This window comes from Mytilus trossulus, chromosome 2 (assembly GCF_036588685.1).
Source record: "Mytilus trossulus isolate FHL-02 chromosome 2, PNRI_Mtr1.1.1.hap1, whole genome shotgun sequence".
Classification (NCBI taxonomy): domain Eukaryota; kingdom Metazoa; phylum Mollusca; class Bivalvia; order Mytilida; family Mytilidae; genus Mytilus; species Mytilus trossulus.
Genome location: NC_086374.1, coordinates 72,915,835 through 72,939,353, shown reverse-complemented (window position 1 = coordinate 72,939,353; position 23,519 = coordinate 72,915,835). Strand labels below are relative to the sequence as shown.

At 33.5% G+C, this 23,519-nt stretch overlaps 3 protein-coding genes across 3 annotated transcripts; all 3 read right to left on the bottom strand.

Moving 5' to 3' along the window:
• Positions 1 to 1,399: 1,399 nt before the first annotated feature.
• On the bottom strand, positions 1,400 to 4,934 carry LOC134707949 (uncharacterized). The gene is made up of 2 exons (XM_063568125.1): positions 4,826 to 4,934; positions 1,400 to 3,134 (listed from the first exon to the last, which is right to left on the bottom strand). Exon 2 carries the CDS (start codon positions 3,131 to 3,133, stop codon positions 1,478 to 1,480), a length of 1,656 nt encoding a protein of 551 aa, XP_063424195.1. The 5' UTR covers position 3,134; positions 4,826 to 4,934; the 3' UTR covers positions 1,400 to 1,477.
• Positions 4,935 to 9,061: 4,127 nt separating this feature from the next.
• On the bottom strand, positions 9,062 to 10,588 carry LOC134705993 (uncharacterized). The gene is made up of 2 exons (XM_063564705.1): positions 10,047 to 10,588; positions 9,062 to 9,521 (listed from the first exon to the last, which is right to left on the bottom strand). The coding sequence occupies exons 1-2, from the start codon at positions 10,586 to 10,588 to the stop codon at positions 9,062 to 9,064; spliced, it is 1,002 nt and encodes a 333-aa protein (XP_063420775.1).
• Positions 10,589 to 19,627: 9,039 nt separating this feature from the next.
• LOC134705389 (complement C1q-like protein 2) lies at positions 19,628 to 21,909 on the bottom strand. The gene is made up of 3 exons (XM_063564128.1): positions 21,726 to 21,909; positions 21,264 to 21,404; positions 19,628 to 20,213 (listed from the first exon to the last, which is right to left on the bottom strand). Exons 1-3 carry the CDS (start codon positions 21,853 to 21,855, stop codon positions 19,801 to 19,803), a joined length of 684 nt encoding a protein of 227 aa, XP_063420198.1. The 5' UTR covers positions 21,856 to 21,909; the 3' UTR covers positions 19,628 to 19,800.
• Between the last annotated feature and the right edge of the window lie 1,610 nt (positions 21,910 to 23,519).

Below are 23,519 nucleotides of genomic sequence, written 5' to 3'. Positions count from 1 at the left end.
TGTTTATCGAACACTTGTATGATTTTACATATGATAGGCAAGTTGAAAATTTTTGTCACATTTTTCTCAGGAACTACAATACAAGGATTTCTGAAATTTGGTTTCAGGATTTATCTAAGTCAGCTATACCATGTGATGCGTTTTCAGATTGATCACTTGACAACTTCTTGTTTATCGAAAACTTGTATGATTTTACACATGATAGCCAAGTTGAAAATTTTCGTCACATTTTTCTCAGGAACTACAATACAAGGATTTCTGAAATTTGGTTTCAGGATTTATATAAGTTAGCTATACCGTGTGATGCGTTTTCAGATTGATCACTCGACAACTTCCTGTTTACCGAACACTTGCATATTTTTACACTATTAATATTATCCACTTGCGGCGGGGGTATCATCAGTGAGCAGTAGCTCGCAGTTTCACTTGTTTAAAATGTCTCATTCGTTTCCTGACTGATCTGTTATACAATTTTTCTAGATTCTTTGGCCAATACATAGAATGTCTTACTTACACTCACTAACATTGAATAAACTTTCGTTTCCATGTATTGTATACTCTTTTTACATCTTTACTCACATCACCTTCTGATATTAATAATTTCATTGGTACTGAAGAACGTCTGTCATTAGCTTTTCTTAATCTGTAAACTTTCTTCCAAATGTCTTGTGGTTTTCTCTGTCGAAGGATTAACCAGCTCTTGTTTTTGGCGTATTTGATAACTTAGTTTTTCCTTTCTTTGAAGTTAATTGAATGATTTCTCAATGTAAGAAATCGTTCTCGCACACATTTCGTTTTCGTACCACATCCATTCCCTTTTAGCCATATTTTTTTTCGTGTTCGCAGGTTTTATCCCAATGCACTTTGCGATTCTCATTCCAATATGGTTTCAGTATCTTAATTTTCCTTTTGCCTTCCTGTATTACTGATCTGATTCTGACTTTTAAATAAAATTTGAATGTGAAAATAAAAAGGATTTTACCAAGTTTTGTAATGGGTGAGCAGGTTTGAGAGAATAACTTGTATCTAGTAAATAACAGACGACGGACTCAAAAATGATAGGGATCAGATGCGCGAATTTCGAAATGAAAAGACCTGAAATAATATGTTTTTTATCTATGTACTCCCAATCTCTACTCATTATGGACTTACACTGGGAAAGGTAAAATATTGTCAAAAAAGTTCTTATACTACCAACTGACAATTACGATCTTGAAGTTGTATTCCCTAAACTAAACTGCTTGTCCTAGTAAAATAAAAAGTAAAGTTATTTTAAAATTGTTGTGTCATATTTTTAAATATTGAAACAAATCCAGAGTAAAGCAGAAAATAAAAGTAACATGCAACATTTTTAAATTCTGTATTATGATATATTTATAGCAAATATTTCATTAAAATACAAAAAAAAATTTTTTATTGTCTAATGATAATCGTCAATTCAAACAATTCTAAACACCCAGCGGTCCTTAGCCAGTGTTCATTGTATTTTATAAATACTGACAACTTTACCATCGTAGTTTATAACTAACAGTTCGTTCGTTTCACAATTGTAAGATAAATCTGTAGGTTGATTGATACCGTCGTCTACTGTCAGGACGATATCATGTCCGCCGTTAGATAATCTATGTATGTTGCTTGATATAAATCCTGCTATATACACATCCCCACGGTCATCTACAGCCACACCACGAGCACCTCTCAGATCAGGACCACTGTATATCTCACGTTCTTTTCCATCCGATGTAACGACGTAGACTTCATCACCAGAGAAGTCTGTACAGTAGATGACATCACCATCTTTGTTACTACATATATTATAAGGATCAAATGTTGTTTGAATTGGTATTGTATTGAGAACTTTACCATTGATATCTATATTGACAAGAGTGTTGTCTTGGTTGTTCACCCAGATCTTCTCCTTCACACTAGTGATACCAATACAATTTCCACCCACTTCTATAATCCCACGGGGCTTTATTTTTTTCACATCAATAAGTTGGATACCTCTATTACCTAAAGATACTAAAGCATGGTTGTTGTCATACAAGTTAAGACGTTTTGCATCATAATCTAAATTTATTACTTTGGATTTGGATCCATCAAGTTTACAAACATACAGTTTTCTTTTTGATTTATGACAAAGGAGTAACCGTTCTCCAGGAATAAAACAACACCTAGTAATTCTTACTTCAGCAGCACTTAATGCCGATGTATTGAAGTAATGTGTCAAGGACAATTTTCTTTTTTCTCTAACAAGAAATTGACCTTGTTGGTCGATATCTAGTACAGGCATTGGTACTGAGACAGTGTCTACTCTTATTGTACCCAAGTCTGGGATTAATTTCTTCATGTTCGACTCATACTCTGAAGGATGATATGTTAGTATAGGGACAGTCGCTGCTTGAATTTTTCTGATTTCCAATTCTTTTTGATGGGTTTTCACATCTAGAAACTTTACTGCCTGAAATAAATGGATTTCAGATGAGTGTTGCTTTAGTGATTTAAGATCTCTTTTCCATGAAGACAGCGAGTCAGAGCTAGATGTAACGCTATTTTTATTTCTGGATACCGTGTCATTACAGTATTTATACTTGTTATCAATTTCTTTATGTATATCTGCTTCTATCTTATGTAAATGAGCAATAACTTTCTGCTTGATATCCGACACTCTTTTTTTGATATTGTTTCGACTTTTCTTCAAATCGTCAAGTGCAATCTCAGTTTTACCTAGCATGGTGTCTATAACTTTGCTAAGATTGTCCATTCTTCTCTCTACGTCAGAAATAGCTGTGCCATCTTTAACGCCTCTAGCAGCGTTTTTAATTGTAATGATAGGCTTACAATTCTGATGTGATACAGGTACACATGAATCGCAGATCACTTGGTCATGTTGACAACAGAACAGTGCAAGCTTTCGATCAGGATGATTCTCACAGTTCCTGGAAACTTTAAGTAGTGAAGAACTGACTTGTTGTATCTCTTTCATTGGTATTACTTTGTGAGGAGGGAACATCCTTTCATGAACTCTGGCGCATGTCTTACATACACGTTCACTGCAGTCACTGCACCAGTATTCGGCTTTTATATCTTCGTTACCACACTTACAACCATCAAATATTTCACTGTTCGCCATACTGAAAGAATATAGATACATAAGATTTGCATTTGAAGTATTTTGGCGGCTGTCTTTAATCTCAAATGTTCTTTAAGAAATTTCAATTAAATAAAGACATCAATAACATTCATCTCCTGGCATTTCTTCCCTAAAACATTATATTTAAAACATCTGCATTTTCTTTAAATGAGAGTGTTAACCTTACAATGTCATGTCTGCTATATTATCTTAGAATAACGATCTAGCAGAAAAAAAATCGGTCTTTAGAAAAAGAAGAAGATTTGATGATGATGTTAAATCTCAATATCTCACAATTAGAGTGACCTCCTTCTAGCAAATCATTTTTGCCACATCTGTTAAATATAAATTCTTAGGATAAAATTGCAGTAATTGTCTAATATTTTTATAGACCATAACTAGATAAAAAGAAATAACACGGATGTTTAAAAATCTTAATGGTCAGTCCTTCTTTGTTATAACAATGACTCCTGTTCATTTATCTAACTTTTGGAAATTATTTAAGTGCTGAAATCTTCGAATTATCAGAGACTTACTTTTAAATCGTATTTTTGTGTCAATTTGACCTGTAAGTACAATTTGTAATGCTTTTAAATCCGACCGCAAACATTTTTATGGGTTCGTATAATGCTATGATATCATCGTCGTCGTCGTCGTCGTCCGAAGACACATTTGGTTTTTTTCTGGATAATAGCGTATGTTCACGTAAATGGATCGCTATGACATTTTACAAGAAGGTTCAATACCACTAAAATAACTAAAGGAAGGTTTGGATTGTTTTTGAGGGTTATGGTAACAACAGTTTTTCGCGTCGATAACGTAATCTCTAATCTACAAAATTGTTGTTTCGAGGGATTCAATATAAACTTATAGGCAGTTTAAGGTTACATACCAATTTATACCATAGGTGGCAGGTTTGGTTTTTTCTTAAGCTTTCAGGTCCACAAAACCCCCAAAGATCATACATACCAAGGTTGATCGAAATTGGATTTAGCGGTTTCAGAGGAGGATATGGTTGCAAAAGTTTTAAAAGAGAGGCAACAGATACCAGGGCTAAATTTTGTAAATACGCCATACGCGCGTTTCGTCTAAAAAAGACTCATCAGTGACGCTCGAAATTAACAAGATCCTTGAAATTGTATTTATGATTACCATGTAAAGTACATTGATTTTATTCTAAATGAATTCAAACAAAACTTTTAATGTTTGACGCTACACGTATGTACACGTATGATCCTATATCCTGTCGATACCTATTTTTTGGCACTGCATTTTGTATTCAATGTTTAGTTATCTAATTTTACCTACATATTACAATTCCTGTTCAGTTGTAGAAGTGTTCTTGGAAAAGCTAGAAGAATTTTCTCCAAAGATCAATTGGTCATAGAATCTGCACATCTTATTATAAACTTGTATGTGCATGTATAAAAAAGATATCTTAGAAAGTAAACTCTGTGCACGAATAGAAAAAGAATGTGGATGTCAAGTAGACTATATATATGTATATTGAAAAAAATATGTGTGCATATATTGAAAAAAAGGTGTATATATTTAAAAGTAATGAAAACGTATGTGCATCTATTGTATTGTATTTGTAGATATAAACATATCGTATAAAGTAGCTACAGAGTTTCATAAACAACCGTTCAAATTGAAATCTTTCCCAATTTTTTACGTAACCTGGTAACTTACCTTAGAAACTGGGTTTTTTTTTTAACTTTGTCTTTCTTGTTTTGACAACCGGCTACTTTCGTTTTCAGTGGGAATTCCTATTTGATTAAAGGGAGACAATTTAAATATCCCAAAGGTAATTTGACTAAATCATGTAAATGTGTGCTAAAATTTAAAGCCTTTACTATATGTGTTTATGTAAAGGATAAGATAATAAACAGCAAAGATACTAATAAGACATCAAAGTCAAATCATATGTATATACCAAGGTAGACCTGTTATTAAAGATATAAACAAAATCTTTTTCAAATGAATTTTTATATCAATAAGGCAATTCGTTTGACATTAATTTTTTTTACAGATACAACTTACATTAACAGAATAACCTCATTAACCCCAAACAATAACAATGAATGTGGAGGTTTGTCCCCCGGCGTAACACTGTAAATTATCATATCAATATAAAGTTTGGAATATAAGGAATTACTAAAAAAACATGAAAAAGCTAAATAGGCAAATTAACATCTTATTTGAAGGTACACATATATTTTGTATTAATGAAGAATTACCCAGGGCACCATCTTGATAAACATGATAAATAGTTACACTTTTTTTTACTGTTAAAGGACATTTCCATAGACTTTTTGTTGATAAACAAAAAATTTGAAAATCAATAAAAAAAAAACTATACCATCCTTTGACAATGCTATGTTCGTCAATTGAAAATGCAAAAATCTGTCTACAAACCTTCTAAAAACTTCTAAAGTTTAGATATTAAACGATATCGCTATAAATGAGAAATGCTCTCTGACGGACAATAGAATACAAATTATAATTCAGATTATGAAAATATAAACTACCCTTTGCATAAGTATATTACCTGTCGTCTTTAGTGGCCTGTTTTAAAAATAAAAAAGCAATCCTAAGAGCAGAATTATAATATAACTATGTTTAAACTTCTAATATGATTAAAATACCTTTTACAAGTTAATTTCAGTATATTATGATACATTTCAATGTAATTTCAAATGTTTTATTATTGGTTCTATTTATTACAAAAATGTGGTATACACGTTTTTTTATGAATCTTTATTTCATGAATTATTCGGTTAAAATGAAGAACTGCTGTAAACGAACTTCATGCAATCGTGCTATATCAACTTGTTTTGCTGTTTTCAGCAACATATATCAAGGCTAGTCTAAAAGAGAACTTCTCTTTTTCTTTCTATAACTTTGATTAAAAAAGAGGGACAAAAGATACCAGAGGAACTCATAAATCGAAATTAAACTGACAACGCCATGGCTAAATATGTTAAAGAAAAACAGACAAACAATAGTACACATGCCACAACATAGAAAACTACAGAAAAAACAATACGAAATCCACGAAACACTAGATGTGATCTCAGGTGCTCTGGAAGGGTAAGCAGATCCTGCTCGACATGTTGCACCCGTCATGTTGCTCATGAGATAACAAATCCGGTAGAATGGTATAATTCGGTAGGTCACATTCATGGAAGGGAAGGTAATATTAAGATGTAAGGAACATATCCGATATCATCTGTGAAACGGTTATTCCATAACGGTCAACCGACTCGTGATGGCGTCCGTAAAATTTACGGAGTGATGATTTCAACTTTACCATTTATAAGTCTTGGTTTAAAAGCTTTCTTGTGAGCAGCAACCTAGAATCATGAAAAATCATGATAGGAAAAACAAGCACCGGAATATCGTACCGTTTGGGTGATTTATACATCGTATGCAGTTGCTGCTGGAACGTTGCTACTAATAAATGGAAAGTTCACAATTGGAAAGCTGAAATCATCTCTTTTGTCGTAAGTTTTGTTTTCAACCGACCGTCATGGTCAATTTTTAGATGTAAGTCAAGATATGAGACCGACTGAATTTCATCTGTTGTATCATTTGTCTCTTGCTCGATGGGATAGATGTCTTCAACTATAATAAAAAAAGTTTGAAATATTTAGTGAAAGAACATCATCATATCAGCGGAAAGTAGAGTTAACGGATATTGGTAACTACTTATCTTTCTTCCCAAGAAGTTCCTGTATAAAGTCAGCCTCATAATAATAAAGAAACAAGTCGGTAAAAAGAGGGGGACCATTTGTTCCCATTGAAATGCCGACAGTGTGTTGAAAAACACGTCCGACGAACATGACAAATATGTTGTCAATCAAGAAATCAAGCATATTTTTTTTTTACATCACTGGGCCGATACCTCTGCTGGTGGACTATCATTCCACGAGGGTATCATCAGCTCAGTAGTCAGTACTTCGGTACTGATATGATTTAACAAACTTTACTATAATTGTCCGTTTAAAAATTTTGAAATTATTAAGAAACTAAGGTTTCAACTCCCTCAGGCAAAGTTGGCTTTAGATGAATTTGGCTATTTAGTTTTGGTATTGTTTTGGTATTTTTGACATATAGCTCTTCAACGGTTTCGTTACTTATACATTTGGCTTTGAGCGGTCCTGATGAAGTATAATTCAGAAAAGCGCTTCGGACGCAAGAAATTATAAAACGAGTTGTTTTCAACTTGATAATTCCAGTTTCAGAGACATATAAGTGAAAAACAAAATGTTAAAACCTAGATTTGTTACCTTTTTTCAGTTTCTAACTCTGCCCAAAATTCAACATACACAGTAAATTGAAGTACTTTTATTACAATACAAGATGTAGAAGAATATGCAATATAATTTGTAACAGTATGTAAAATTATTTCATATTCTTCTACACCTGATTCATTCCTCAATTTGGGAAAATATATTCAGTTCAAACTCTATTTTCTTGTTCAATCATACTGTTCAGGTACATTGACTTAAGTAGGGTACAGAAACCTAAATCCCAGAAATCAAATACTACCGTGCCACCTATATCTCTGTTTAACAGTCATAAATCGATTGAGAGAAAAAAAATCCGGATTATAAACTAAATCACCGGGAAACACATCAACCATATCAGGAAAACAACGGAACAACAGAAACACTGAAACTGAGCAAAAACTAACGTCAATGCAACATACATAGAAAAGAACTATTTGATAACAACTGCCATATTCCTGACTTGGCACAGGACGTTTTAGGATAATCTAGTAGGCTGAACTTGGTTTTATGGTTAGCCAAACCTCCCACTTATATAGCAATGTTCAAACATACCGATAACATGTCATCACTACATGACAGAAATACAGCACAAAAAAAGAACACTCAGCAAAGAGAAACACACACATATATAATATAATTGTCATTTCAACATGTTATATCGCAGAAAAAAACCCAACATACATCTTCTATTCACGACAGAATCAGACCTCACAAACACTGATATATTTTTGAAAGGAATATATAATTTTGAAATTCATATAATTATTTTCAAAATACTTGTCTAATCAATTATCTTGACTATAACGGTATTCAAAGACTATTTTGAATAAATGCTGTGACGACGCCACAATTATTTTGATTAACACGTGTTATATTTGATCCAGGAAATGGAAATTAATTCGACTGTACTGACAAATAAGACATTTATGAAATTTACCGAAAATGCAGCTTTAAAAGCATAAAAGAAAAGACAAAAACAACACCAAATTGAACCACCAACAGAGAGACCATAAACAAATACATGGACGTTGGATGCACAAATACCGAGACATTTAGCAACTTTTCACTCCGTAAAACAGTCATACTCGGAAATAGGATACGTTCGATACTTAGAAGAGAGACGACATAGATGTAAAACAACAAACTAAGACGTGGTAAAAATGTCGTTAGTTAAAAAAAGTCATATAGATCAACCAAGTCCATCATTAAATTCACGGAAAATTTGTTAAAAAAGATAACTTCCGATTGACAATTAATTCTGACCATGCATTTTTTTAGAACTAGACTGCTTGACTTAAATCAATAGTTTTTTTTCAAATTTTGATATTGTTGAAATGTCCAGTGTAAATAACATGAGAATTAATTTTGAGACTCATATATAAGTCTGTTTTTGTGATGTAATATAGTATTAAATTACAACAAAAAATTGTGTTAGGCCTGCATATCAATCGATGATAATCGATATTAATTGTCAATGTAAACAATTACTGTTCTTGATTCAGTTAGTTTTCATTGTGCTTTATAAATATTTACTGACCGAAAAGAGTTGTTTATAACTAACAGTTCTCTCGCTTCACAATTGTAAGATAATCCGGTCGGACTACTGATACCATCGTCTTCTGTCAGGACAATATCATGTTTTTTTCCCGTCATAAGATATTCTATGTATGTTGTTTGATTTTCCCCCTGCTACATACACATCACCACGGTCATCTACAGCCATACCACGACAATCTCTCAGATCAGGACCACTGTATATCTCACGTTCTTTTCCATTCGATGTAACGACAAATACTTTATGACTATTATAGTCTGTACAATAGACGTCACCATCTTCGTTAGCACATATATCATCAGGATCAAATGTTGTTTGTATTGTGTTCAGAACTTTACCATTGATATCCACTATGGTTGAAATATTGGAATGATTCTTTACGATGATCTTATCCTTTACACTGGTGATTCCTCTACAAATCCCGTCAACTTTTACTATCCTATTCAGCTTTAATGTTGTCAGGTCGATGATCTGGATACCGTCATCACATAGAGATGATACAGCATGGCTGTTGTCATACAAGGTAATACATTCCGGACTGTAATCCAAATTAATTATCTTGGGTTGTGATCCATAAAGTTTAGAAGCATAGAGTTTGCTATCGGAAAGTGAAACGAGGAGTAACCTATGATCAGGGATTGAGCAACCCCGATGAATATACACTCCTTCACCTTATTCCGAGGTCTCGAAGGAATGTGTCAAGGACAATTTTCTGTTTTCTCTAACAGAAAACTGACCTTGTTGGTCGGTGTCTAGTTCAGACATTTGAACTGAGACATTGTCTACCGTTAATGTTCCGAAGTCTGGGATCAACTTCTCTATGTTCGACTCATACTCTGAAGGATGGTATGTTAGTATAGGAATAGTTTCTGCTTGAATTTCTCTAATCTTTAATTCCGTTTAGTGAGTTTTTGCATCTAGAAATTTTACTGCCTGAAATAAATTGATTTCAGATGTGTGTTGCTTTAGTGATTTAAGATCTCTTTTCCATGTAGACAGCGAGTCAGAGCTAGATGTGACGCTATTTTTATTTCTAGATACCGTGTCATTACAGTATTTATACTTTTTATCAATGTCTTTATGTATATCTGCTTCTATCTTATGTAAATGATCAATAACTTTCTGCTGGATATCCGACACTCTTTTCTTGATACTGTTTCGACTTTTCTTCAAATCCTCAAATGTTATCTCAGTTCTACCCAGAATGTTGTCTTTTACTTTACTAAGATTGTCCATTCTTCTCTCTACGTCAGAAATAGCTGTGCCATATTTCACGCATCTAGCAGCGTTTTCAATTGAAATGATAGGCTTACAATTCTGATGTAATACAGGTACACATAAACCGCAGATCACTTTGTCATGTTGACAACAGAACAATGCAATTGTTTGGTCGGGATAATTCTTGCAGTTCTTGAACAATTCAAGAAGCGAAAAACTGAGTTGTTGTATTTCTTTCATTGGTACTACCTTGTGAGGCGAGAACATTCTTTCTTCAGCGCTGGCGCATGACTGACAAACTAGTTCACTGCAAGCACTGCACCACGACTCGGCTTTTATGTCTTCGTTTTGATGGTGACAACCAGCACATAATTTATTGTCGGCCATACTGAAAGAATAGAAATACATGGCATATGCATTTAAAGTTTTGGTGGCCATATTTAATCTAACGTTTTCTGAAAAGAATTTTGAATTGAATATCGACATCAATATTATTTCATTTGATGACATATTTTTCCAATGATATTATACTTAAAACATCTGCTATTTCCAAACAGCAAAATGGATAGATTATCGGATTTTGTACACATTGATAATGTAAAATAACAGCCGCGAGCCACATTGTTAACCTTTTTGTCGAATGAGCGTAGCAAACGAGCTATATAAAACCTCATTGTGTCAAGCGTCTGATCTTTTACGATATCTATAAGAAGAAACAGTAACGTATCCTTCCATATTGTGAGGTCATTGACAATGCCTGCTTTCGTCTCAAAAACGAGAAGTACGAAACGATTGAGCAGGGCCCCCCTCACAGAACTGAAATGTTTGCAGCAGATCTGCTGCATACTTGCTGCAGGTCTGCTGCAAACAAATAGCTTGCAGGAACCCTTTGAATAATGTTTACAGAAGTTTGCAGCTAGCTGCGAACCTCCTGCAAACATTGCAGCTTTTTGCTTCAAGCTTGCAGCAAGTTTGCAGAAACTTTTATGTTTGAAGTAAGATTGCAGAAACTCTAGAATTTAAGGGATGTTCGCAGCTAGATTGCAGGAATCTTTGACAATTCTATATGTTTGAAAGAGCATTGCAAGAATTACGTAAAACGAATGAGCATGCCCATTGGTAACTTTCTGGAAGATACAGATTTGAAATTTGAAAATGTTGAAGGTGTTTATGTCATGGTATCATACAATGTATTAGTATTCAGGGAGTATTTTAGGTTGGAAATTAAAAAAAAAGTTTTCAGAGACATTTGTTGTAAGTATTGATTCTTCATAGATGTGAAAATATATGAAATTCGTCCCGTCAATAAATACCTGCATGAAGTTTTGAAAAAACATTGTCAAACATGTAACAACTATACAGTACACTCAAGAATGTTTGGAGATTATAACTTATTTTAAAATATAGTGTTGTTATAATTCAAGTTGAATTATGTGAAAGTATTAATTAAAAAGCAGTATATATGCACAAAATAAAAATTAAAAAGCAGTATATGTCATGTATGTGCACAAAATAAATTTAAAATAAACCTTTTTTCGTATTTTAGATATGCATGCAATTCATTTTAGTACGTACTTGAACAACAAGAAATATAATTATTTTTTAAAGGAATAAACTAGGCCAATTATGCAAATGATAAATTATTCGATTTATTGTATGTATGTATGTAACCAAACTTTTCAGAATTTACTGTGTAATAAAGATAATGTGATGTGTATACACAACATGGCTTAATTGGTTAATATTGTATAATTAATTATGTAGTTCCTGCAAGTTTGCAGCAAGTACGCAGGAGAAAAATTAATTTGAATATAAATGTTTGCAGCAGGTCTGCAGCAAACACGCAGCAGGTCTGCTGCAAAACAAGCAGGAGAAAGATTAATTTGCATAAAACTGTTTGCAGCAGGTCTGCAGCAAACACGCAGCAGGTCTGCTGCAAACACGCAGGAGAAAGATTAATTTGCATGAAAATGTTTGCAGCAGGTCCGCCGCAAACACTCATTTGCATATAAATGTTTGCAGCAGGTCTGCAGCAAACACTCACTTGCATGGAAAATTGTTTACAGCAGACCTGCAGCGTATTTGCAGCAAACACGCTGCAAACACAGACTCTGTATTCGCTGGAATTCTGCAGCAAGTTCGCGGCAGACCTGCAGCAACTATTTGCAGGAGGCTGATTTTTTCAGTAAGGGGAGGTATAAACGTAGGGAAAACGATAGTGCACAATATCATAACTTTTCCTATATAAAATTTGTAGTATTAAGTCCGATTAAGATAAAAAAAAAACATTATCTAAAAGACAGTGTGTATAATATATCAGAAACATTGACATCACGGAAGGGGAAGGGAACAGGCTTCATCAAAAAGGCCTTAAGTAGTCTGTATCGCTCACCTGCGTTGCTTACAAAATTGATGATAAAACCATGTAATATTGAGAAAGGAAATCGGGAATTTTTCAAAGCGACAACAACCCGACCTTAGAGCAGACAACAGCCGAAGGTCACCAATGGGTCTTCAATGTAGCGAGAAACTCCCGCACCCGTAGTCGTCCTTCAGCTGGCCCCTTAAAAATATGTATACTAGTACAGTGATAATGTACGTCATACTAAACTCCGAATTATACTGTAAACTAAAATTAAAAATTATACAACAAAGGCCAGAGGCTCCTGACTTGGGAGTTGGGACTGGCGCAAAATTGCGGCGAGCTTAAACATATTTATTAGATCTTAACCCTCCCCTATACCTCTAGCCAATGCAGAAAAGTAAACGCATAACAATACGCACATTAAAATTCAGTTCAAAAGAAGTCCAAGTCCGATGTCAGAAGATGTAACAAAAGAAAATAAATAAAATGACAATAATACATGAATAACAACAGACTACTAGCAGTTAACTGACATGCCAGCTCCAGACCCCAATTAAACTGATTGAAAAATTATGTCTTCATCATATTGATATCAGGCACAATTCCTCCCGTTAGGGGTTTAGTATCATACTTTCATAAAATATGAGAAGAACATAACCCGTGTCATGCCAACAACTGTTTTTGTTTTAAATAAATGTGTTGTGTTTACTTCCGATGCGAAGACCCTAAAAGTGAATCAATATTAAAGCCAAAATATGCAATCTTTAATGACCTGTCAACAGTATCGTAACTATATCTCTTCTTAAGTTGTTTAAAGGTTTTGTAAGATTTTGAGGTAAATACTGACATTTGTGTGCTTTGTAAAGAATATTACCATAACAGATTAGATGTGAAATACCTGAACGTATAAGAAGTCTGCATGTTGAGCTATATTTACGAATGGTGTCCTTATACCGATGATGAAATTTAGTTAATGTTTTGACTAGTTTGTGATATCGAAAACCCTGGTGTAATAATTTTTCAGTAATACATAAATTTCTCTCGTTAAAATCTAAAATATTGTTACATACGCGAGCGAATCGTACAAGTTGAGATATATAAACACCGTAAGATGGTGACAAGGGAACGTCACCATCTAAAAATGGATAATTAACGATAGGAAATGAAAAATCATCTCTTTTATCATAAATTTTAGTATTCAGCTTACTGTTAGTGATATAGATATCAAGATCGAGAAAGGAGCAGTGGTCATTGTTAATATTAGCTTTATTTAAAGTAAGTTCAACAGTATAAATTTCGTTAGTATACATACTGAAGTCGTCATTATTGAGAGCCAATATATCATTCAAATATCTAAAAGTATTGTTAATTTTTTGTATCAAATGTTGTTTCGATGGGTCTATGCTAATTTTAGTCATAAATCGTAACTCATAACAATACAAAAACAGGTCCGCAATAAGTAAGTCCTCACTGGTATTCTAATAACTTGACGATACACGGAATATCCAAAGCGAAAAAAGAATAAAATCAAGTTAAATGCTAGCGCATATATAGTATCAAAGCATGTCCAATTGACATAGTTCTTTAGTACGAATAATTCATATAATTATGTACAATTGCAATAAACGTGATTATCATATCATTATAGGTCAGTACTTAACTCATACAAAGTGTTTATTTACTGCATTGAGGGAAGAGTTTGGAGTTTGTTTGCTCTTTGAAGGTCTCACTGTGACTTTGAGGTGAAGAACAGCATTATAGCGATTTTCTTTTGCTTTGTGTGTTGTTTTTGTTTTGCTCTGCATGTACTGATTGTTGTCATGCATTGATACCCCATATCCCCTGTATTTCTCAAGTTAAACATGTGCATGTATAGAAAAAGAGTGTGCATATAAGTAAATTATGTGTATATATAGGAAAAGTATGTGCATATAAAGTTAAGTACAATTGTATGTGCATATAAATTGAACTATGTACATATAAACTAAATAATGTGAATATATAGGAAAATTATGTGCATATATGAAAAAGTGTGTGCTTAAATAGAAAAAAAAAGTATGTGCATAAATAAAAAAAAAAGTATGTGCTTATATAGACAAAGTATGTGAATTGTGCATATAAAGACAAAGTATGTACACTGTATATGCATTAAAAAAGTATGTGCATACATTGACAAACTATGTGCATGTATTAAAAAGTAGATTTAAGATATCTTAACATATCTTTACATTAGATGGCTATGACGTTCTATACTCATTCGTTCAAAATGAAATTTTGCCTGGTTGTTGGTGTTACTTACCTTATCATTTTTTTTTTATGATTCTAATCTTTTTGTGTTATATAGCAACCGACTACTTTCGTTTTCAGTCGGAATTACTATTTGATTGAAGGGAGACGATAAATAATGTATCCACACCACGGTCCTGCGACATGTTATTACAAATATAAACAAAACAATAAGTAAAATTCAATATTTTTGGTAATGAAAAATGAACCATGAAATCTTTGACAATGCTATGTTTGTCTATATCATCCTTAATGACACCTTGTTGTTGTACATGTGTCTTTCAATATTGTTCCGTTTAACAAACAAAAAATCATTATACCCCCGCTTTTAATTATACCCCCGCTTTAAAAAAGGGGGGTATACTGTTTTACCTCTGTCTGTCAGTCTGTCAGTCCGTCCATCAGTCCGTCAGTCAGCCCGTCCGTCCCATGAAACTTTCGTCACATTTTTCTCAGGAACTACAATACAAGGATTTCTGAAATTTGGTTTCAGGGTTTATCTAAGTCAGCTATACCGTGTGATGCGTTTTCAGATCGATCACTTGACAACTTCCTGTTAACCGAACACTTGTATGATTTTACACATGATAGCCAAGTTGAAAATTTTCGTCACATTTTTCTCAGGAACTACAATACAAGGATTTCTGAAATTTGGTTTTAGGGTTTATCTAAGTCAGCTATACCACGTGATGCGTTTTCGGATTGATCACTTGACAACTTCCTGTTTACCGAACACTTGTATGATTTTACACATGATAGCCAACTTAAAAATTTTTGTCACATTTTTTTCAGGAACTACAATGCAAGGATTTCTGAAATTTGATTTCAGGGTTTATCTAAGTCAGCTATACCGTGTGATGCGTTTTCAGATTGATCACTTGACAACTTCCTGTTTACCGAACACTTGTATGATTTTACATATGATAGCCAAGTTGAAAATGTTCGTCACATTTTTCTCAGTAACCACAATACAAGGATTTCTGAAATTTGGTTTCAGGGTTTATCTAAGTCAGCTATACCGTGTGATGCGTTTTCAGATTGATAACTTGACAACTTCCTGTTTACCGAACACTTGTATGATTTTATACATGATAGCCAAGTTGAAAATTTTCGTCAAATTTTTCTCAGGAACTACAATACAAGGATTTCTGAAATTTGGTTTCAGGATTTATATAAGTCAGCTATACCGTGTGATGCGTTTTCAGATTCATCACTCGACAACTTCCTGTTTACCGAGCACTTGCATATTTTTACACTATCAATATTATCCACTTGCGGCGGGGGTATCATCAGTGTGCAGTAGCTCGCAGTTTCACTTGTTTATACTGAAATTACTGGATTTGGACTTTGAAAATTTGTTGAAAATCACGGTTATAATGTCTTTTTTTCTAAACGCCTTCAGATATTGCGCTGATGTTTGATATGTGAGTTAACCATGATGAGTTACAGGTCAATTTAAAGGTTAGTTCTGCTTTGCTAATTTTTGCTGAAATTACAGGCTTTGGACTTAGATAAATTATTGAAAATCATAGTTATACAGATATTTTTTTCTATACGCATCCAGATTTTGAGCTGATGTTTGATATGTGAGACTACCATCATGTTTGTGTCCACATGTGTCTATATTGAAATTGCAGATTTTTCAACTTTTTGAGACAAGGCCATTCTTGTCGCTTTGACACATCTAGTCTAAACCTATATTTTATTATGTCTTTATATGAAAATCAAGAACAATCCATCACGTCAGACTCACAGGTTTTATATTACCATGACATCATTTTCCTGCATATGAAAATCAAGAACAATCCATCACGTCAGGCTCACAGGTTTTATATTACCATGACATCATTTTCCTGCATATGAAAATCAAGAACAATCCATCACGTCAGGCTCACAGGTTTTATATTACCATGACATCATTTTCCTGCATATGAAAATCAAGAACAATCCATCACGTCAGGCTCACAGGTTTTATATTACCATGACATCATTTTCCTGCATCTGAAAATCAAGAACAATCCATCACGTCAGGCTCACAGGTTTTATATTACCATGACATCATTTTCCTGCATCTGAAAATAAAAAACAATCCATCACGTCAGGCTCACAGGTTCTATATTACCATGACATCATTTTCCTGCATATGAAAATCAAGAACAATCCATCACGTCAGGCTCACAGGTTTTATATTACCATGACATCATTTTCCTGCATATGAAAATCAAGAACAATCCATCACGTCAGGCTCACAGGTTTTATATTACCATGACATCATTTTCCTGGTTCATTGCTCAGTGTTGTGTAAATTTTTGTGTTTTTCTAAACTTTAAGCAATAGGTCGTATGGAAGAATTGTAAGGTGTACATGTCTGTCTGGCAGGTATCATCTGACCTTGACCTCATTTTCGTGGTTCATTGGACAATGGCATTTTTGTTTCTTCAATACTTAAAGTAATAGGTTAACTATATGTAATGCATTCCGCTAACATGTTATCCCAGCCACATTCTGTATGTATGTGCCTGTTGTATTTGCCTGTCCCAAGTCTGAAGCCTGTAATTCAGTGGTTGTCGTTTGTTATGTGTTTCTTCTTCAATTTTTGTGCATAAATTAGGCTGTTAGTTTTTTCGTTTGAATTATTCTACATTGTCATTTTTTGTTTTTTTATACTGACTGTGGTATAGACATTGCTCATTGTTGAAGGCCTTACAGTGACCTATAGTTGTTAATTTCTGTCATTTGGTTTCTTGTGGAGAGTTATCTCATTGCCAATCATACCACATCTTCTTTTTTATACCCCCGCGTTAAAAAAAAAGGGGTGGTGGTGGTGTATACTGTTTTACCTCTGTCTGTCCTTCCGTCAGTCAGTCCGTCTGTCCCATGGATATTTTTCATCGCATTTTTCTCAGGAACTGCAATACAAGGATTTCTGAAATTTGGTTTCAGGGTTTATCTAAGTCAGCTATACCGTGTGATGCGTTTTCAGATTCATCACTTGACAACTTCCTGTTTACCGAGCACTTGCATATTTTTACACTATCAATATTATCCACTTGCGGCGGGGGTATCATCAGTGAGCAGTAGCTCATAGTTTCACGTGTTTAAACTCTTAATCTATCTCTATTTAATATATGACTAATAAACTAGACGGAACTATTTTATGGAATTTTACATATATAGCAAAATATTTGTTTTGTTAAGTTTCTTTTTGTTACCTAATCTGACTCGGACTTTCTACTGTTCTTATCGGACTCGGACTTTCTACTGTTCTTATTGATGTGTGTTTTTTTCTTCTACATTATATATAGGTATAGGTGGAGGGTTGGGATCCCAAAAACATGTTTAACCTCGCCGCAGTATGTGCCTGTCTCAAGTCAGGAGCATCTTGTCTTTGTTAGATTCCTATGGTTTTTAATTTATAATTATTTTTTTTATATATTTTGGAGTTTAAAATGACATTCATTATTACTGAACTATTACACTTTTTTTGGTTTGAGACAAGCCGAAACACGCCTTCGTGTGCGGGATTTTCTAGCTGTATTCGAGATCCTTTGATGGCCTTCGGCTGTTTTCTGTACTTTGGACGGGTTGTAGTCTCTTTGAAACATTCCTCATCTCCAATCTCAATTGCATGTTTAGAAGATGTTCAAGTAGAAGAACGACACAACCAACACATACTAGTATTGGAAAGGTATTATAATCGTCAATAGTTAGATTCACTACAAGCGACTGGGTATATAAAATTGAGAATGGAAATTGGGAATGTGTCAAAGAGACAACAACCCGACCATAGAAAAAACAACAGCAGAAGGTCACCAACAGGTCTTCAATGTAACGAGAAATTCCCGCACCCGGAGGCGTCCTTCAGCTGGCCCCTAAACAAATATATACTAGTTCAGTGATAATTAACACCATACTAATTTCCCAATTGTACACAAGAAACTAAAATTAAAATAATACAAGACTAACAAAGACCAGAGGCTCCTGACTTGGGACAGGCGCAAAAATGCGGCGGGGTTAAACATATTTATTAGATCGCAACCCTCCCCCTATACCTCTAACCAATGTAGAAAAGTAAACGCATAACAATACGTACATTTAAAATTCAATTCAAGAGAAGTCCGAGTCTGATGTCAGAAGATGTAACCAAAGAAAATAAACAAAATGACAATTATACATAAATAACAACAGACTACTAGCAGTTAACTGACATGCCAGCTGCAGACCCCAATTAAACTGATTGAAAGATTATGATTTCAACATATGAATATCCGGCACAATCCTTCCCGTTAGGGGTTTAGTATTATACCATCATAACATATATGAGAAGAACATAATATAAACTTTTTCCAACATGTAAACTTCCTGTTTTATATAAGAGGACGGGGAAAAATGCGGTGGAAGGTCTTATCGAAAAGAATCTGTATATGGAGTATTGATTGGAACAATGTATGATATAAACTCTGCTGTATTGTACAAGTCTTGTATATGATGATCTATAATGGTCTTCCCAATCCAATGAAGAATATGATTTTGTTAACATTGTTATTTGAGGACATTGACTCTTATAAGAATTAGTTTTATCTCTAACAGTTTTGATGTAAATAGACAATAGGTAAATCTCACATTCTGAATATTTATCCTGTATCAGATTTTGTTCTATATATAGTGACATTGAAGATAAGATTTGCCATTCAAATATAAAATTTTACTTCCAGCTTAAATCTAAATTGGGACAAATCGTTGAACACTTTTTTAAGAATCGTTTGTTTGGGGGAGTTGGGTCTGTTAACTATTTAAATGAAACTACAGTAAGGTATTCAGTCCTGATATGTGTATTACAACTTCTTTACTTTTCATAAAATCAAATGTTTATTGTCTTCAAATCCTACGATGAATTAGGAATAAATCATTCATGACATATTTAAGAAAAAAGGTTATAACTGTTATTTTATAAATCTTGATACAGCAAAAATCCGGAAAAGTTTGCCAAGTCATCAAGTCCGCAAGAATGACCATGGTAGACTTTGTTGCGTACCCATACTTGGTCTCCTGTGTCTAAACGAACGACTGCAAATGATGTCTCACTATCTTCTTGACCACTAGGAGCTTCCATGTAGTTGGTTGCTATTGGAACCCCATTTTTGACGGCATCTATCCAGCAGATCCTCCCTGGAAGTGTCCTTGTATCTAATACGAACGCGTAGTAGCCGCCAACTGGTGCGGTGAAAATTCCCGTTGATGAGCTGTAACTGTTGGATACGTCGGTCATTCGTCGGTCAAATTTGATAGTTTGGTCTGATCCTAGACTACTGTGGTCGCCTGATGTCCTGTAGGTAAAAGCTACTTTCTTTTGGACTGAAACTTAAGATGATTTGTCATTAAAAACAATGTAAACATATATTTTTAAAAGGCGGTACTTGTTTTTTAAGACATGTAGTCAAATGTGATGAGTATACTAGTATTTCTCTCTTATGTTCAAATATAAATAAAGTATACGTAGGATTAGAAATAAACATCAATGATACAGTTACCTTACAATTTTTGTAATAAAAATGTTTATGGGTAATGCAGAGCATATATTTATATCATGCGATCGCATTTTAGAACGATGTTTGATACATTAGTAAAAGCACTACTTCACTTATGTTGACATTCAGTTAACCCAGTACCGTTATGGATAGAATATTTGTTCTCCTGTCAAAAGGTTTGGAATTGAAAACAATTAGCTTTCTTTAATTATTATCGCTCCGCGTGTAATTTAAAAAAACAATGATAGGTCTTATGTGTGAACCTGTGTTTTATTTTTGCGTTGGATATATGAAAAGAAACAGTGGTCTTAATATCTGAAATAAAAGAAAATTTATCTCAGTAGTTCCAGATGTTAGTCCATAAACAAATAATAATAAACAAAAATGTCTCCTGTCTTGTTAAAGTACATTTTAACTGCATATTCTCAGGCTTGTGTAAGGGTAAAAGTTTTAAATGGGTTTTAATCTTATCTGCAGATTAAAGATATGTATCAGAAGGCATGGTTTTTAGTCAGTTTCGTAATAGACGATTGAAAAATGTCTCGTGGCTGTGGAGGCAGAAAGGTGCATAAAAGAGGGATTGGGTGTGGTGTAAAATATATGATACAATTTTATTGATTAAAAATGTCTGAACACTTTTTTATTACCATCTATAGAGGTCCGAGGCTATATTTAAATTTATGGTTATGGTTGATGCATGAATTAAATTAAAGCTTATGTTTAAAGTTATAAAACTTCATTCGAATTCATTATGTAAACTCAGTTCTCCAAACCAACCAATCAAAATATTGAGTTTAATATTAGAAGCACAATTTTTGTTCTCTGAGCAATGAGCAAAGTTATATGCTGTGAAACGTTTATGATGGTAAAGATAGGAAGTTACCTTGACGTGTATGCTTTTGGAGTTCTTGGTTTATCAGGAGGCGTTCTATAAGTTCTTGTTGTTTGCGGATGATTTCATCTTGCTGCGATATTCTTTCCTCCATCTTTGTGACAATTGTATCTGTTTTCATAAATCTTGCCTCTGAAATATATAAGATGACGGTATTATTCATGAATCTCCTTAAAAACCCCGGTTGATTTTACTGGAGCTTGGTATTTAATGCATATCATTACATTTTTTTAGAACTTCATTACTGATCCTTCAGAACATCAAACATATATTTCAGAGGAATTCTAAAAGATAACATATTAAGTTTTCCTGACCTGATTTTCAATTTGAAAATAAAATAATGATAACCGGCATTTTATATAATTGTCCTCTGAATAAAAAGAATTCACCACTCTAACAAAGGTATAGATAACTGTCTCTCATATGCTAGTTTTGGATCATAAGACAGCTTACCATTTTCCAATTTCATAGATTCCAGATCCTGTTGTAGTTTTTGGTGTACTTCATGGTTGTTTTGCTGTTCTGCACTTATCAGACAGCTAACAGAAACCAGTATAACTAAAATGTTCTGTACAAGCATCATGTCCGTCACATTGACCTGCAATATCTGGGTCTTATCTTTTTATGTGTTATACACGTTGACAATAAGTGTACGGTTCTTAGATAAGTCATTATTCTTGTGATTGACTTGTTGTTCGAAATCAGGATATAAAATCAAATGCATGCATCGGTCTACCTACAATAACGCGTTAACATATACAAACTGTTGCGAGCACTTATATCTGAAAATGACATGAATTTAACAACGCCATGTATGGGGAAACGTTTAGCACACTTAAGAATACAACAATAGCATACCATCTGGGAACAGTATATCTAAGTTAATATATATGTTCCTGATACTATGTACCATTCTAAAGTTGTACTTTTTTCTGATAAAATTGAGGGCAGAACGAGTACTGTCGTCATATATAGTTGCAAGAAACTTCAAAACAACCTTTAAAGCTTAACAGAATACAGTCAACTTAGGGATTTCTTGCATGTGAGCAAATGACAAATAGTGTGAATGCAATTCACTTATTGGAAAAAGAAGTGCGGTTATACAAATATTTCAAAAAAGGTGTGATATGGTTGTATCTGTCGGGTATAATAGTTACGTGCTAGACATTTTTAAACTAGCATTATTATAGATAAACCAATCACTTCTATTGCTTAAAAATTTCCAGAATTTGCCAAACCCTCATTGAATATGATCTCATTAATATTTAGATATTGATAGGGCCTTCTAAACACAATTTAATAATATTAAGATGCAATACTATAGCTTTGAATAAGGTTTTTTCTTACATATCATCAAACTCAGTGCAAAATAGTCATTGTATGTAAAATATTCCAATTATTTTGAGAACATGCTGATCGTTTTTTGTATAAATTAGACTGTTGGTTTTCCTGTTTGAATGGTTTTACACTAGTAATTTTTTGGGGCCCTTTATAGTTTGCTGTTTGGTGTGAGCCTAGGCTCCGTGTTAAAGACTGTACTTTGACCTATAGTGGTTTACTTTTATAAAATGTGACTTGGACGTAGAGTTGTCTCTTTGACACTCATACCACATCTTCTTATATCTAAATATAAGTTATTAGATTGCTGTCTGAACAATAAGTACCCAATATCAACATATTTTTGACAAAGTGCTGTATTTTAACAAAATCAAACTAGAAAAACAATCATATCTGTTCTCCTTGTTTCAGAACTAATCTATCTCAAAATAGATATTTTAAAATAATGAAAACAAAATCAATCATGTGACAGTGTTTTTCTTTCTTTCAAACCTTCTATGTTTTTAGTATGTTATCAATATATCATGTAGATTCGTTCACACATCGCTGCCAATCTAATGGAAATTGATGTAACTGTCATACAAGTGAGATTTTAGCTAGCTATACAAAAGGGTTTAATCCACCATTTTCCACATAAGAAATTGCCTGTACAAAGTCAGGAATATGACAGTTGATGTTATCCTTCTGTTTGATGTGTTTGAGCTTTTGATTCTGCCATTTAATTAGGAACTTTCCGTTTTGAATTTTGCTTGGAGTTCAGTATATTTGTGATTTTACTTAGTTCTACTAATCCTTTATAATAGTACCCATCTTCTGTTGCTCAACAATCTAATAAATTAATGAAACTTGAACATCTAAATTGGTAGTAAAACAAATACATACATAGGCTTATTCCATACATAACTGGGA

Bases quoted from the DNA above. Each gene is read 5' to 3' on its own strand.
- LOC134705389 (XM_063564128.1), bottom strand. From the start codon at position 21,855: ATGATGCTTGTACAGAACATTTTAGTTATACTGGTTTCTGTTAGCTGT. The intron at 21,405-21,725 runs GTAAGCTGTCTT...TATATATTTCAG, and splicing joins ATCTATGAAATTGGAAAATG to AGGCAAGATTTATGAAAACA. The intron at 20,214-21,263 runs GTAACTTCCTAT...AATCATCTTAAG, and splicing joins CCAAAAGCATACACGTCAAG to TTTCAGTCCAAAAGAAAGTA.
- LOC134705993 (XM_063564705.1), bottom strand. From the start codon at position 10,588: ATGGCCGACAATAAATTATGTGCTGGTTGTCACCATCAAAACGAAGAC. The intron at 9,522-10,046 runs GTATAAATACTG...TTTGGATTACAG, and splicing joins CATAAAGACATTGATAAAAA to TCCGGAATGTATTACCTTGT.
- LOC134707949 (XM_063568125.1), bottom strand. From the start codon at position 3,133: ATGGCGAACAGTGAAATATTTGATGGTTGTAAGTGTGGTAACGAAGAT.